Source organism: Molossus molossus, unplaced genomic scaffold (genome assembly GCF_014108415.1).
Source record: "Molossus molossus isolate mMolMol1 unplaced genomic scaffold, mMolMol1.p scaffold_m16_p_4, whole genome shotgun sequence".
In the NCBI taxonomy this organism is placed as follows: Eukaryota; Metazoa; Chordata; class Mammalia; order Chiroptera; family Molossidae; genus Molossus; species Molossus molossus.
The window spans coordinates 35,095,569-35,111,623 of NW_023425377.1; the positions used below are offsets into that span (position 1 = coordinate 35,095,569).

The 16,055-nt window shown below is 47.0% G+C and overlaps 2 protein-coding genes across 5 annotated transcripts; both read right to left on the reverse strand.

The window, feature by feature from the left end:
• Positions 1–488: 488 nt before the first annotated feature.
• On the reverse strand, positions 489–10,345 carry FAM53C (family with sequence similarity 53 member C). Of its 4 annotated transcripts, XM_036239700.1 has the most exons (6): positions 9,963–9,987; positions 9,282–9,447; positions 6,853–7,082; positions 6,398–6,455; positions 3,537–4,321; positions 1,919–2,192 (listed from the first exon to the last, which is right to left on the reverse strand). In XM_036239700.1, exons 3-6 carry the CDS (start codon positions 6,928–6,930, stop codon positions 1,932–1,934), a joined length of 1,182 nt encoding a protein of 393 aa, XP_036095593.1. In that variant the 5' UTR covers positions 6,931–7,082; positions 9,282–9,447; positions 9,963–9,987; the 3' UTR covers positions 1,919–1,931. The 4 variants fall into 4 exon arrangements, with proteins under 4 accessions (XP_036095594.1, XP_036095595.1, XP_036095593.1 ...); XM_036239701.1 differs by lacking the exon at positions 9,282–9,447 and having other exon boundaries at positions 489–2,192; positions 3,537–4,318; positions 9,963–10,345; XM_036239702.1 differs by lacking the exon at positions 9,282–9,447 and having other exon boundaries at positions 490–2,192; positions 3,537–3,688; positions 9,963–10,345.
• Positions 10,346–12,977: 2,632 nt separating this feature from the next.
• LOC118615146 (oocyte-specific histone RNA stem-loop-binding protein 2-like) lies at positions 12,978–14,893 on the reverse strand. Its single transcript, XM_036239704.1, has 5 exons — positions 14,757–14,893; positions 14,259–14,339; positions 14,048–14,152; positions 13,248–13,400; positions 12,978–13,105 (listed from the first exon to the last, which is right to left on the reverse strand). The coding sequence occupies exons 2-5, from the start codon at positions 14,297–14,299 to the stop codon at positions 13,039–13,041; spliced, it is 366 nt and encodes a 121-aa protein (XP_036095597.1). The 5' UTR covers positions 14,300–14,339; positions 14,757–14,893; the 3' UTR covers positions 12,978–13,038.
• Positions 14,894–16,055: the final 1,162 nt, after the last annotated feature.

Below are 16,055 nucleotides of genomic sequence, written 5' to 3' on the forward strand. Positions count from 1 at the left end.
GGGTCTTTGGAATCTGAATTCTTATGACTAAATCTCCATCTCTTCAGGACATAGCATGTGAAAACTTTTTCAAAAAGAGATTCCTGGTCAAATCTCCCATTATGCCTTTCCCCCCACTTTCCAAAACCAGTCTAAACAAGTCCCTGCCTACATCAAGCATTCTCAGGGAGCTAGAATGTATTAATACTTGGCTTCAACCTGTTAGGAGAATAACAGTAGACAACAGACGGGTATAAGTACCAGGAAAACAGAGACCAAAGCAGACTGCCAGAATTAACCAAGGCCTTAACAGAAGCCTGGGCCATAGGATGTGACTGCTGTGGCCGCAAAGGACCTAGGGACCAGATACTGCCCTTGAAGGGTAAAGGCCCAGCCATGCTGTAGAGGAAGGGGCTGGACAAGTTAGGTGGCCTTCTCCCTGCTTCCTCCTTGCCTTTCCTTGTAGAGAAGGGAAAAAGACACTGTAGTACACAAGGTTGCTTGGGAAAATGGATTATTCTAATAAAACTTTATTTTTTCAAACACAGCCACAGAGGCAGGACCTCATGTTTAACACACACACAGACTTATGGTTTTTTTTTTAATATAAAACAAAGTTTACGAAAAAAATTTTTCCACTTTTTGTATTTGTAATCCCATTAGCACAGGGACTTTGGCAGCAGGTGGGAGTGAAGGGCAGCTAGAGCTGCCACTGGGCAGTCACCGGGCACAGGAGGAGAGCACCAGCCTGGGAGTGGCTTGCTTCACTCACACACGCAGGAATACTCACCTACTGGTCAGCCACACCACACACACAACACAAATGCAAATGTCTACCCAGTGTCAACCACAGCCCTGTAGAGGTGCGCTCCACTCTGGGTAAGCCCAATATGTGAAAATCCAAATAGTCAAACAGCTAAAGTAGAGGGAGGTTGCTTGCTTTACAAAAGAAGCAATCACAGGCTGCTTTTAAATGGTCAGCAGTCCAAATGCATCGAAGGTCAGAGGGTGAGGGGAAAAAGGTCCCATTAGTAAAGAGGAAAAGAAAGAGATGAAGCCCTTCAACCCTGCCTCAGTTACCCACATGTGCTTGCATCTACTTAGAGAGTGAGAGAGGCAGGTTGTATACAGCCTAGGCAATCTGATAAGGAAAAAAGGCCAGCTCAGAATCAACGAGAAGAGCCCTCTCCAGCCCCAATACTAAATCTATCTAGGGGAGGGGGATGGGCCTGAGGAAAAGACCACTGGCTGAGGTCACAGCACTTAAAAGACCCTGCAGTACCCCCAAACAGAATCCTTTGCAGAGCCAGTGGTACTTATGGATTATAAGCCTGGTTCCAGAGCCACTTAGGAAAAAGAAAAACTTGGTGCCCTCCTTTTGACTTCTTGAAGAAGCCCACTGTCCCGTGAAAACTCAAGATCCGGGGGGGGGGGGGGGTATCATGATGTTCTACTGTTAAGGAGCAACTGCCTTCCTTCCCTAAGGCTACGCAAACACACCTTTACACTTTCCTTGAGTATACTCCCAAGCACACACACACACTCTCACACAATTTCTCCGAGGAGGCTGAATGAACCCCCCACCCTGGCCAAATTCTAAGACACAAGTGCCCTTTGAAGCAAAGGGGCTAGTGAAATTCCCCGAGCTGGGGTCAGCAGACCCCTTCCTTCCCTGCCCATCGCTTTCTCAGTGGCAGGAATACTCACACTCAGGGCCGCCATGGGAAGGGTCTGCTCTGGGGCTGTCCCTCCCGCCACCAGCTCTGTTTATCTTGTCCCGGCCAGTCTCTCCGCGTGGTCGAGCTTTCTGGAGCGAGATTTCCGGCTGCCCTGAGTCGGAGCCCTCCACTCATCCCCATTCCCAGGCTGGGCCCCCAGTCTTGGGGTCTCGACACTTGTTAGTAGCCATAATAGAGTCAGTCTGTGTGGCCCCAGGAAGTAGCCTCTCAGTTTTAGTTCTCCTCAATCAGATTCAAGTCCAGGTCCCCAAAGTCCTGCTGGCACAGTGTCCGCTTACTCAGTGCCTGCCGCCCCCACCGCACGGAACCCTCCTCCTCCTCCTCTTCGCTTTCACTCAGCACCTGGGAGGAACCCCCAATGGGGCTGCAGGAAGCAGAAAGGGGTGGGGGACTACAGGCCATGAACCATGGTGGAGAGATGCTGCTGCCTTCCCGGGCTGTTTCTTGGAGACAGACACCTCCTGAGTATGGTTTCTGTCAAACAAACAACAAAGTTAAGGAGGCAAAGAAATGCTCCCTCTCCCTTCCTCTCTCTTTAAAAAAATAAATAAATAAATAAAAATTTAAAAAAGGCAAAGATAATAACATCCTAGAACACCCTGGCCCAAGCTGTATTTCAAAGTGTCCTGTCCCTTAGTTACCCTCAAAGGCAGGAATCCCAGGCTTTAAGGTGGGGTTTATGAACTCTCTGATAAAATTTGGAAAATTCAGTGTAATGTACATTTCTTCGAGGAAAGATCCCATAGTTTCTACCAGATTCAAAATTAGAAGCTCATTTATAACCTTTACGTGGACAGAAATATCATCTGCCTGTTTCACTACTGTACTGCCAGGGCCTAGTCAGAGCCCAGGACATAGTAGGTATGCAATAAATGTTTGCCAACTGCTTGGGTGGATGACTCTGTGAATAAGTGTATGTAAATTTGAAGAGTGGTACTTATGGATTATAAGCCTGGTTCCAGAGCCACTTAGGAAAAAGAAAAACTTGGTGCCCTCCTTTTGACTTCTAGACCCTTTTCATAGTCTAGAAGAATATGAAAAAGTGGGCAAGTGCATAAGACAACTGCAATCACACTGAGAAGTCAAAAACATTTGTTGGCCCGGCTGGTGTGGCTCAGTGGTTGAGCATTGACCCACGCACCAAGAGGTTGCAGATTCAATTCCCTGGTCAGGGCACATGCCCAGGTTGTGGGCCAGATCCCCAGTGGGGGGCATGTAGGAGGGGCAGCCAATCGATGTTCTCTCTCATAGATGTTTCTATCTCCCTCTCTCCTCTCCCTTCCTCTCTTTCTAAAATCAATAAAGAAAAAAAATTTAAAAATACAAAATACACATTTGCTGAACAGACGAATGTGTGCAGCAGCCTGTTTTAAGTTCTCCCAGATCCACTTAAAGCAATGAAGGGGAAGTATGCAAAACCGGCCTTGAGCACAACGAGGGGGCAAGGCACTGATGATGGCATTTTGTGGCTTATGCATTCTCAGAGAAGAGGGAAAGTGGCTCTAGAGCAAAACAATCTGGAATCCCTGTTGGAAGACTTAACATGGATCTCACCCCAGTTTCTCTGGAACCCTCAGAGCCAAGGAGTTTCACAGGATATGGGACTTCAGGAATCAGTGCTAAAGCAGGATTCAGTGCTAAAACCGAGACAGTCCTGGGCAAATTGGGATGGTAGATCACCCTAGTGAAAGCTCAGACAGAAAGGAGCTCCAGGGAAGGCCTTGCCAGGAGGGCATGGAACTAGGGCAGCTCAAAATTGAAAGATGGAACAGAGTCCCTCTGTTCCCATTTAAGCTTCCTCAGCCCGGCTAGTCCCACCTGATTCATCTTGTCAAAGTCCAAGGAAGGCCGCAGCCGCCGGGGGTCCTCTTCGTGGCGCCGCTTCACTCCAGCTTTTCGAGCATCCAGATCACAAGGCTGTGAGCGGCTTCGGGGAAGGTTTCGGAGGCCTCGAGGTCGCCAGGGCAGCTCTGGGGAGGATGCAGGGGAGCTCCGGGCAGAGGGCAAGAAGCGGCTTGCCTGTGGGCCCAGGCTGGGTGACAGAGAAAAGCGGCGCTGGGGCGGGCAAGGTGACAGGGATTCAGCATCACTCTCCCAGGAGCCACTTTGGGGAGAGGCAGCACAGGGTCGAGAGGAATCTTGGGTCAGGGCCAGGCTGAAGAAAGGGGGACTGTAGGGTCTGTGGGCTGGGGCACATTGAGAAGAGGCACTGGGAGCTTGGAGGAACCTGAGGCTGGAGACCCGCTTTGGAGGGCTCTGGTGAGGCACCTGCGGCCCACCCCCTCCACCACTGCCCCGGTGCTTGATGGGAGTCCACAGCTTGGAGGGGGCAGGCCGCCACACCGGCTGCCAGCGAGACAGGTCCACGGGCACTGAGAGTGAGCGGCAGTGCCTCTTGGATGGAGGGGCAGGGGGCACAGGAAGCTTCTCTGGGTCAGGGGGCTCAGGGCTTAGGACTTGAGAGAGGGGCTGCTCCGGTGGGGAACTTCCCCGGCTGGGTGGTTTGAGGTGCAGGCTCAAGCCTGAGGGGTGGTAGCTGAGGCTGAGGCTGTCCTGGTACTCAGCACAGGAACAGCGGGGCAGGCCCCTCCAGGAAGCACCTTCTGGAAGGCATTTATAATAAAAATAATATTAATGATTGCTAATATATTTTTAAGAGCTTACTATGTGTCCCATAATGTACTGAGCATTTTATGTGAGGTTTCCCAAAAACCCCATGAGGTAGATACTATTATTATGCCCATTTCACAGATGAGAGAAGTCCAGTTAACTTGCTCAAAGTCATGTAGCAATCAAATGAACAAAGCAGGATTCAAACCAAGGTCTGTCTGATTTTAAGGCTAGGTCTTTTAACCACTATGCTATTCTGCCTCCATTATAAGAAACCACATGAAATTGAAAACATACTCTCATATAGCACCTTGCCACTCCCTCTCAAAGGTAAAACAATAGAAACAAACGCTGTGTCAGTGGTATGCGCTGCTCCATCCCTCACTCCACTCAATCTAAACCTATTTTGCTCCCCAATCCCCCAGCCACGGGTTGTGAAAAGCAGGCCTAACCTCTCCTTCCTTAGCCTCCCCCCCCCACCCTTTAAAAATTTTTTTTTATCCTCACCTGAGGACATTTTTGTATTTATCTTCAGATAGAATGGGAGGGAAAGAGTGGAAAAAGAGAGAGAGAGAAACATCGATGTGAGAGAAACACATCGAGTGGCTGCCACCCACACAACCCCAACCAGGGCTGGGGACAAACTGCAACCGAGATATCTGCCCTTGGCAGGAACCGAACCCAGGACTCTCTGGTCTGCAGGTCGACACTCTAACACTGAGCCAAACCAGCCAGGGCAGCCTTTCCCCTTTTTAATGGGTCAACAGCACCAAGACAGCAGTTAGGGCTGCCATGGAGTAAGAGATAAGCAAGCAGGTAAGAGATCACTTTTATTGCTAGGGAGGGCAAACAGGATGTGAAAAGCCTCTGATGGTGGAACCATGCTTGGGAAATTCTAAGACTTAATGCTACTCCTATTCCTGTGTCTGGCCACCAAGTACATTGATTCCCTTTCCCTAGGCTTACTCTGAAATCCAAACAGATCGGGGGACCAAGGGTTGGAAGGGAAATGGACTAAAAGAAATGGTCCTCACTGAATTCTAACCAAAACTCTGACTTTTTGGGAAGCAGTTCATTAAAGTACAAAGCAGCCTGGCTGGTGTGGCTCAGTGGATTGAGCATCCTCCCATGCACTGAGAGATCTTGGTTCAATTCCTGGTCAAGGCACTTGCCTGGGTTGTAGGTTTGATCCCCAGTAGGAGGCGTGCAGGAGGCAGCCAATCGATATTTCTCTCTCACATCGATATTTCTATCTTTCCTTTTCTCTCTCTCTAAAAAAAAAAAAAAAAAAAAAAATCTCAATAAAAATGTATTTTTTAAAAAAAGGACAAAGGGCCTACTCCAAGCTCCTCTGGCTAGCTGACTGCAATTTTGCAGGAGCTTAATATTTGGAACAACTGGTAAGTATATGAAGTCATACTTGATGATAGAGAATAATACCCACACTTGATATTTTTGGTCAACAATTCTGCCTCCTACTAACCTTCGTGAGAGTAGGACCCATGTGTCCTATTCTGTACTTAGAGCACAATACCTGGCTCTCAGCAAGTATTTAATAAATCAGAGGAAGAAGTTGAATGAAGATGCTTTTGCCAACTTATTTCCCTTGCTAGGTATCTCAGAAAAGAAAGTGAGCAGCACAGCAGATTAGCAGCATGGGTTAAAGTTCTGGTTGTATAATAGTGATGCCTCCATTCAAATGCCCCCATGATCACAGACCCTTTGTCTGAATAATTCATAATCTAGGAATTTATACCTCAGATACATTTTCACATGTACAACGCCATTCACTATGGTTTTGTTTGGAAATAACCTAATGTACATTAATAGGAGACTAGTTAACTAAACTATGGTACAACCCTATAGTAAAATAATATATAGCTATATAAAACAAAAAAAAGTTTAATGTTACACAGTGATATGTAAAACAGGGACAAGCGCCCGTTGACCCTGGCAAGAAAATTGCAGAAGTAGGCTACCTAGTCCTGGTCATTGGAAACCAATAAAACAAATATGTGGATGGAAGCATGGGCATACACACATATAAACAAACACACACAACACCTTACCAGGCACAAGCTGGAAAGGGTTCCCACAGTTGGAGATGTCTGCATGATCAGGCAAAGGCTAAGAGAGAGAGAATATCCATCATGATTCAGGTTCAGGACACAGATTTCCAAGAAGCCCTGTTTCAGCTCACCCCTGCAATTCCTGTCAGTTATAGGGATGTCAGGAACTCTTAAGTGTGCTCTTCTTCTTGTCTTCCCGAAGTTAGTGAGTAAAATAATGCACATCTTCCAATATTTGAAACCCTTCTCCACCCAAGTTTTGGTGTCCCTTCTCTATCAATGGAAAAATCCCTGACCCCTTCCTTTTGGGCTGGGTTTTTTGAGCTTTTAGTGGACTCTTCCAGTACAAGTACCATGACTTGTATAGCATAAGACAAGGGTGAAGTAGAAGCAACAAACAGCCTCTGAAAAAAAGGGGAAGGGGTCATGGAGAAGCAGGAAGACTGGTCTTTTACCAGACTGATGCTGAAGCGTGTGCATTTCAGCTCATCCAGAGTCTGTTTCTGTAGCTGCTCAGTGATCAGGGTAATCATGATTCTCCCCAGGATCTGACTTGCACACTTTGGAGCAAATGATGGATGTCTTCCCTGTTGTTCTTCCAGACCTCACTCGTGAGCCGTCTTCTGCCACTGCAGCACCATTCTAGCACCATTGGGACTTCCCTCTCCAGTCATGCCTGCTGAGTCTGCCAATTACAGAGGGACCAGCCCCAAGTGATATTAGAGATGTATCTGGTCCAGAGATGGAAAATGCATGGCACACATACCACAACATCTCTATGCCAGACCTCTGGCAGACATCATTAATTGATCACAGCTCTTTCCAGCTAAGCCTAAACACAGCCTCAGTCACATTCTAAGCTTGGTAGTCCAGATATCCAGTAAAATGAACTGAAGTTGGCAAGCAAGTTGAAACCTATTTGCTACTCCTAGCCTGGTTCATGCTCTGCTGTCTACCCAGAATACAGGCACCACTTAGAAAACAACTCAAGCAAGAGAGACGAGTGACCAAATGGTTATTTCCATCCTGATTAGCCCAATTTTCTTTATCTTCCAGTCAAGAGCAAAGAGAGGTACCCCTTTATAGACCACAGAAATAATAATAGGGAATAGGGAGGAGCAGTGATTGTAGGAATGAGTTTCTGCTTCAGACAAGAGTAAACAAGATTTTAAGTTCTTCCTTAGCCTGACCAGCTATACTATAGTTTTACAACAGATATTATATATATATTCTCTGATAAAATGAGAAGAGGATAATTAAATAGTACCAGGGTAATTCCAATTACATTTCAACTCTACAGATTTTGAAAACAACAACTCTATGACTTTATTCAACCAAGTTTTTAGCCTGATCTGACTCAAAAAACCATGTCTACAATTAATCAAGATTCTTTCTCAGGTCAATTTTGGTAGAAACAAACTAATTCTCAGACAACAGGCCTGAAGCCGACACAATCACCTGAGAGGCCTTAACTCAAGGGAGAAGGGGAGGTTAACCTAGTGTCTTCATACTATTCTGCCTATTCCCATAAATGACCAGCAGGCAGACAGCTCACCAGAGGGTATATGTAGTATCTGCTAATAGAGAGAACAAACTATCAAGAAATCTAAATCTTGATCCAATTTGCTGTGGCAGTTTTGGCAAATCATTTAACCTTTCTTCATCTCAGTTTAGCCATATAAAACAGGCTGAATAATCTTAATTTGTCACATACAATATAACACACAATATCGAAATGTAAAAGGCATACCCTCCTTCCTGTACAAACAAGAGTCCACATAGGCTGTTTCTCATCCCTCCTGTTTGTTGCTCTACAAAGCCTCAGGATGCCACAAGTGATGATATCATTAAGAGGAAGGCAACTGGGTTTACCTATGTGATTAGATACCAACCTCTATCACCTGAATACCAAGAGAAGCCCAAAAGGGCTCTTCTGTGACCTTGGGGGCAAGATCACTTTCTACTTTTACAAAAAAAGAGGTAATCATCTCTATCCCATTCCTATCTCAGAGGGAGGCAGGTCACAAGGAAGAGCAAAGAAATACACGTGGATATACTTAAGAGTTTTTTGTAAGAAAGGCATGAAGTCGATCATCACTATAACTATCATTTTTATGCATAATTATTACAACCCTGAATGAAGTTCCAGCTTCCTGAGAGCTCCCTTCAGCTGCTTCCCCTATGTTCTTGTGGGAGAAGCTAAAGCTTATATCACTTCTGCTCTTGGTTTCTTAACTCTACCCTCAAAGACCAACTAGAGAGGGAACCTAACTGCTGGCTTTTACCCCAGAGACCCTAAGCTTCAGGCAGACCAGTCATAAGGAGCAGAGAGTGAAGCAAACTCTTTCAAGTCTTTTCATGAGGCATTTGGCCAAATAGCAAACTCCCAGCCCTCTCTAGGATCAAGTGAAGAGAGTGATTTCGTGTTTTTCTGCATTTTAATTGTTGGGACGTGGCCACACACGGCGGTAATTGGAACAATACAACTACCACCACACAACTGATACTCTCAGCCTGAGTTTCCTAAAACAGGCTAGGCTGAGAGGGGGAACAGAACGGAAGCCATAAGGAATCAAACCAGGACACAAAAGAAGGCAAACCAGCTCCGCGAGGGGCCTCCTCTTTCTCAGGCAGGCATACAAAAAAGTGTAAGCAGCTCTCTCTTGCTGCCTTCCTTCCCCTGCCATTTTTTTATATCTGAGGGGCATAGACAGCCCTGAACCTTCACTAAACAAGGTAAAACTTCTCAGCTTAACTGGAAAGGGTCTCAGCCTTGCACAGAGCAGCAGGCCGCTAGGCCCTCCCCACAATCTCACCAGGCCCAACTCTCAATCCAGGCTTTCCCTCCATCATCGGCCCCCTAAAATAAAGATTACACCCTCACCCCATCTCCTACTGGATGGCAGTAACCCCTGACATTCGGGTTTCAGGGATGCTGAGGTTGTGCTGAAACCTGGAGAACCTAGGATCGAGTCAGGCTGAGGGGGAGGAGAGTCATAAATCCCCTGGGGACCTTCCCCCAGGTCCCAGCTCCAAACCTCTGGAGGAGACTGAAAGAAAACATGAGGGAAGCAGGGAGGTGCATGAACAGGTAAATGAGGACCTGACTGCTCTTCCCCCATATGGCTCTGGTGCAGATAGGAGTGACAAGTGGGGCGAACCCCTCCCCCCACGCCGATGAAGCAAAAGGCTAGGCCCCCCTCCAATTTTCAACCCTTCCCTCGGTTACCCTGCCTGTCCCCACGGGGTGGGGCATGGAGCTTCCTCTGGCCCCTGGGAAGGGGGCGCCAGGGCTCAGTCAGGGGGCTTGTCGCTCCTCCCTTCCCAATTAGCTTCCATCATCTAGCCACGGAAGCGAACTCAGGACGCAGGGGATGGAGAGGGTCTGGGACTTAGCACTCCCCCACCCCCTCCCCCACCGGGTCCCGTGCTCTCCCCGCGGAGGAGGCCAGAAAGGCCCAGCCGCGCGGGCGGCCAGGCTGGGGGAAGGGAAAGAGGGAAAGAGGGAGGGACGACCGAGGAGCCCGCCCCGAGGCCCGAGCGCCACCTGCCCTCCGCCACCTACCGCAGCTCCTCCGGCTCCCAGGGCCGCGGCCGGAGCAGCTCTGAGCGCTCCGTTCACCCCACGGTGCCCTTAAAAGGCGCCGGCGCGAACCAACGGGCCTCTCAGGAGAGTGGAGGAACCTCTCCTATTCACATAGCCCCCCTGAACTGTCCGCGGAGGCTCGAGACCCGCGTCGCTTCTCTCTCAAAATCTTTCTTAGTAGTGTTGTCAGGAAGGATTCCGGTTCTTTGACTTAAAGATGAGGGCGGTTTCCTCACTACTGAGTCACCCCCTCCAAAATAGTGCAGAAGATGGATGGGCCCAGTTGGAGGTATATCTCGAAAGCCGCGGGGGAGGCCGTGTCAGAAGAAGGTAAACAAAGCCCCTGTCCCCACCCTCCATTTCTACATTGGCCCAAGTATAGCCTTCTAATCGGTCCACGCGGCTTAAGAGAATTAGCCGAGGTTCTTCTCACCTGCTGTCCTGTCCCACCTTCTACCGCCGCCTGTCTGAAGGAATCCCCTTTCCCCCAGCAGAGGACCCGTCCGCGGCGTGAAGGCTTCTGGGAAGTGTAGTCCAAGCGCCGATTAGGGCCTGTTCTAAGTCCCAGGAGCCACTCTTCCAGCGGCCGGATGGGTTCGAACCTTATAAATACAGGACTTACAACTGTTGGGGGGCACTTCCCGTTTGGTTCTGTAATTAACCCTCACCCAAAACACTTTGTAAAGCTGAGGAGGGCCCAGAGCTGTTCACTCTTTCTCCTTCCTCCACGCACTGGCCCCCCCCAACAGGATGAGGTAATGGGATTGTGATTATGACATCATAGACGGTTCAGTAGCTCGCGTGGGGGTGGGGGGAGTACGGTGATTACAGCTGGACCACTTCCTTAAGACTGGGAGGCAGGAAAAGGCAAATGGGGTAAAGATGTTGATGGTGCTATATTTCTTCTTCAGGTAGAGTAAACCACCTTTTATTAAATCTCCACCACTGCCACCACCTCCCACCTCAGTCAAAGTTTAAGTTCTTTTTGAAGAGACTGAATATAGAGATTAGTAGATGAAGAGGTTGGGAAACAGCGAGATGGTTTCCGGTTCTTATGTTCGTTTGAGTCTCTTCTATCAAAAGGTTTAGAGAGATAGGCAAAACATAGAAAAGGAGAGGTTTTAAACAATGCCTTCGTGTTGTGATCTCTTTGTAGGGCAGAATTTTAGATTTCTTTTTTAATCAATGGGAAAGTTAACAGTCATGCAAGTAAATCCTCACTACTACACTTAGCAACAAGTCCCTTGAAAGATATCTGTTTTCCCTAAATATTTTGCACCCTACTCAAGTCTGGGACAGATAAGTAACTGTGATCAGTTAGAAAGTAGAACTAGTAGTGGGGATCTTCACAGATTCTGGAAAGGGAGTAGTCCGGAGCCACCCAGTCTGCAAACTGAAAAAGAAAAGTAGAGGGTAAGTTATGTTCTTATCAAGAAAATGGGGTGAAGGGAAGCTGTGCTTTACATTTCCTTGCCCTGCATATTTCCCCCCTGGCAAAAGAACTGGCAGGGGCCATGAAGTTACAGAAGTGGTTTCCAATAATTGCTGTTATGGAGCACTTATGTGCTACATACTTTAAATATGTATTGTGTTACATACTTTAAATATGTATTCTCATTTTTGTATACAATCATCAAATGAAAACAAACAAAAAAACTTTTTAAAAAAAACTTTTATCCTCACCTGAGGACACTTGCATTTATCTTCAGATACAGAAGGGGGGGGGGGTAGAGAAACATTGATGTGAGAAAGAGACATCCAGTGGCTGCCACCCACACAACCCCAACCAGGGCCAGGGACAAACCGAGGTACGTGCCCTTAGCGGGAACCGAACCCGGGACTCTCCTGTTTGCGGGATGACGCTCTACCACTGAGCCAAACTGGCCAGGGCAGAAAAAAACTCCTCCTTTTGACAAATGAAATGGCTGGAGAGGTTAAGTGACTGCCCATGTTGTGAACAAAGGTAGTATTTAAAAAAGCAGTCTGGCCCAGGCCAGTTTGGCTCAGCGGTGGGAGCGTCGGCCTGCGGTCCAGAGAGACCTGGGCTTGGTTCCCACTAAGGGCACGTACCTTGGTTGCAGTTTGTCCCCGGCCCTGGTTGAGTTGTGCGGGTGGCAACCACTCGATGTGTCCCTTTAATGTCGATTTTTCTCTCTCTTTCTCCCTCCCACTCTATCTGAACAAAAAATTTTTTTGAAAAAAGCAGTCTGCCCTGGCCGGTTTGGCTCAGCGGTTGGAGCATTGGCCTGCAGACCAGAGAGTCCAGGGTTCGGTTCCCGCTAGAGGCATGTACCAAAAAAAAAAAAAAAAAAAAAAAAGCAGTCTGAGGCTCTAAACCCTTGATCTTCACCACTAGATGATTCCCCTTTTTATTATCAACCATGCTTACTAAAGTTAAACAATTGAGTTAAGAAGTGAGCATTGACTCATTTGCAAAACACTGAAAGAAATTGAGAGTTAAAAAATAATAAACCTTGCAAGTCAGGTTTCAGGCTTCACTTCAAAAGATTATACTTCTTTCATGAAGTATAAAATAGCCCCCAGTGCAGCCCAACTCCCTCCATTACAAACTATAATTAAATATCCTTATGCCACTTTTAGTCCTCAAGTTTTTTTACTCAAGTCATGGTTTTTTTTGTTGTTGTTGTTTGTTTGTTTGTTTTATTTATTGATTTTAGAGAGAGAGAGGAAGGGAGAGGGAGAGAGAGAGAAGCATCGATGAGAGAGAACATCAATTGACCACCTCCTGCATGCTCCCCACTGGGGATTTGACTCACAACCTGGGCAAGTGCCCTGACTGGGAATCAAACCGTTGACCTCTTTGTGCATGGGTCAATGCTAAACCACTGAGCCACACTGACCAGGCAGGTCATGGTGTTGTTTTTTCTGCTGCCCCATTTTCCTTCTTTTGTTCTTGGACTACTACCCATCTTAATTGTGAGCTCATGGACCAGACCTCATCTCTGACCCTGCTCCAGTGGGTTTCAGCAGAGGATACTACCTGGGCTCCCTTCTGGTCTCCTTCTAGATTTCCTTAGGGTTCCAGGGGCTGGAGCTAGCCATCTAGGAGGTCATTCAAAGGGGTAGAATCCACTGGTTCTAAGAGACTCTCCATTCCTTGCCTAGAAAGGCAGCAGAATCAGAGAAACATGCATCTTATTCCGACTTTCCCTTTTCAGCCAGTGAAAGTTAAATCTCTGCAAAATGGGAAGAGGTACGGCTCAATCCACCACTCAAAAAAGGAATCAAGAATAGTGCACCTACCCCTCAGCCCCCCGGCCCTGCAGAGGCTGGCTGGGGGGGTCCCAGGAATGTAGGACTTTTCTCCACTGCCTGATCTGGGCATCCCAGGAGCGGCGGCTGTACCTCCTGTTTTTGTTTGGTGTTTGAGGATGAAGTCCTGGCTGTCGTTGTGCCCTGGCAACAACAAATATGAGTCAGACTGAGGTCAAGGTGAAGGAGGCACAGCTCACTGCTTATCACAGTTAATCAGGAGATTTATTAGGGATTCTTTGAGAATAAGGTATGATCAATGCCCTCAATCCAATAGAAAAAATAAATCTTCAAATCAGATTTAATATCAAACTTCCTAATTCCCCAATATTCTTTCTTCTGGGAAGGGTAAATTAGATATTCACTTCCCTCAGAAGTCAAGATAGATATAAAAGATAGTATTTGGCATCCCTTTCAAATGTATTCTACCTTTTCATACATTTAGTTTATATGTATGCATGTAAACTTACATGTAAGTAGGCAAATACAGTGCAATTAGCCAAGTCAGCTGGAGGCATAAGTAAAAATGGTTGGAAAGACAAAACTTCATTAGCAAAAATGGATAGAGTTTTTGTTTATTTGTTTTTAAAGATAGGCTTTTAAAAAGTCTGATGGGCTAAGTATGACTTGTTCCATTAAACATTTTTTTTGGAAACTTAACCTTGGGACTAGATTGCAGGAGAATTTGTTTTAGTAATACTGCAAGTTTGTGAGAACACTCAGATTCTAGTATATTTCCATCACCTGACATTGAACCAAAGCCACTTGACTGAGACACTTGTTGTACTCACTTGGGGACCTGCTGCAGAAAGCACTGGTAACCAGGTGTGCACTTGCCATAATCTATCTGCTTTTGCCGCCGCTGTAAGACAGTTTCATCTGTCTCTACCTCCCACCTGCGGGAAGTATATACTGGCTGCATGAAGTGTGATTTTAAGTTATCAAAGCAGAAACCAACTCATCCCACACTCCCTTAATCCCCAGCCTGATTTTCAAACTCACCTGGTATGGTAGGGCTCAGTGCTGACTCCCACACTCACCATCTCTATCCTACAGGGCAAAGACTCCTCACACAGCTCCTTTCTGGGGAAGCAAATTCTACAGATGAAAAGGGTATTAGGACAATACCCAGTTGACTACACTGCACGTCTTAGCCACTACCACCAAGATATTGCACCAGATAAGGTTATATTTCTGTTTTTCAAAGATAAAGTTTGCATTTCTGATTTGTTTCTCAAAGTGTAGTCTGCAAGCCATCTGCACGGGTAGCACCTGGGGACCTTGATAAACCCTGGGCCCCATTCTAGACCTACTGAATCATCATTTTGGGGGCCTGTATTTTAAAGAGCTTCCAAGGTTATTTTAAACATTTTTTATTCTGGAAAGTTTCAAATATACAGAGAAGTAAAGAGAATAGCATAATGCTTTGCTACTCAAAGTATGGTCCCTGCATCAGCATCAGCTGGGAGCTTGTTAGAAGTAAAAAATGTTGGGCCTCACCCTAGTCGGTGTTGCTCAGTGGTTGGATCATCAGCCCCGGAACTGAAGAGTCTTGGGGTCAATTCCTGGTCCAGGGAAAGTACCTGGGTTGGAGGTTCAATCCCCAGCCCCGGTTGGGGTGGGAGGTAGCCAGTGGATGTGTCTTTCTCACATTGATGTTTCTCTCTTTCCTCCTCCCTCTCCCTTCCACTCTCTCTGGAAAAATGGAAAAAATTCTCTTGGGTGAGGATGAGCAAAAAACAAACAAAAGAATCTTGGGCCTCAACCCAGACCTACTGAATCAGAATTTGCATTAAAAAAAAAAATCCCCCACCCTGGCCGGTTTGGCTCAGTGGTTGAGCATTGGCCTGCAGACCAGAGTGTCCTGGGTTCGTTTCCTGCTAGGGGCACGTACCCCCCCCCCCAAAAAAAAAATAAATAAATAATAATCCCCAGGTGATTAGTATACATATTAAAGTTTGAGAACACTGATATAATGGACCCCCAGTTACCCACCACCCAATACTCATGACCAATCTTGTTTCATTTATACCCACCACCACTCAGGATTATTTAAAAGCAAGTCCCCCAAATTAAAAAGAAATTATTAATATCACTTAATGTTCAAATTTCCATTAACAACCAAATTTTCAGATCCTTTGGGTTGTAATAAGAATTATGCCAAGAGATAATTCAACTCCCCTGCTTTTCCTGAAAATGAATTTCCTTTACTCACGTAACCTAGCCTCTTAGAGATGCGGCGCGCTAAAAGGAGATCTTACTAGGAAAGCTCTTGCAAGGGGCCAACGCCGCTTAGCGTAAATACACACACCTATCTCGCCCCAGCATCTGCCACACCCAGGGCAAATGCTCCATCTCCAGCGGAAGGTTAGCAAAGTAAGAACGAAAAATCCGTATAATACACGAGAAAGAAGCAAGGGGGGGGAAAACGTCCAGAACACCCTCCTAATCTAATTCCTCTAGGTATTTATTTAACAACTGGACAGCGCTAGCGAGGTGCGATTTAAATCTCCCGGCGTCGGACGAGCTGAGCGAAGCGAAAACTCAGGAAGGGTGAGGCGATTGGCCACAGGTAAAGCCAATGGCGCGCCAGGCTCGTGTGGGGCGGGGCTTACTTTCTAAGCAGCTTGCCCAAGCTGGTGGGCCAATCGGCATCCAGCTCTGGCTCCGGGGCGGGGCAAATTGTGCCCTTTCCTGCGCAAGCTCACGCGCCCGGGTTAAGTACAAGTCAAAAGAGCCGCTGAGAGGGCTCTGGACGGGCGCGTGGAGATTGGCTGACGCAGCTTGGAGGCGAACGGG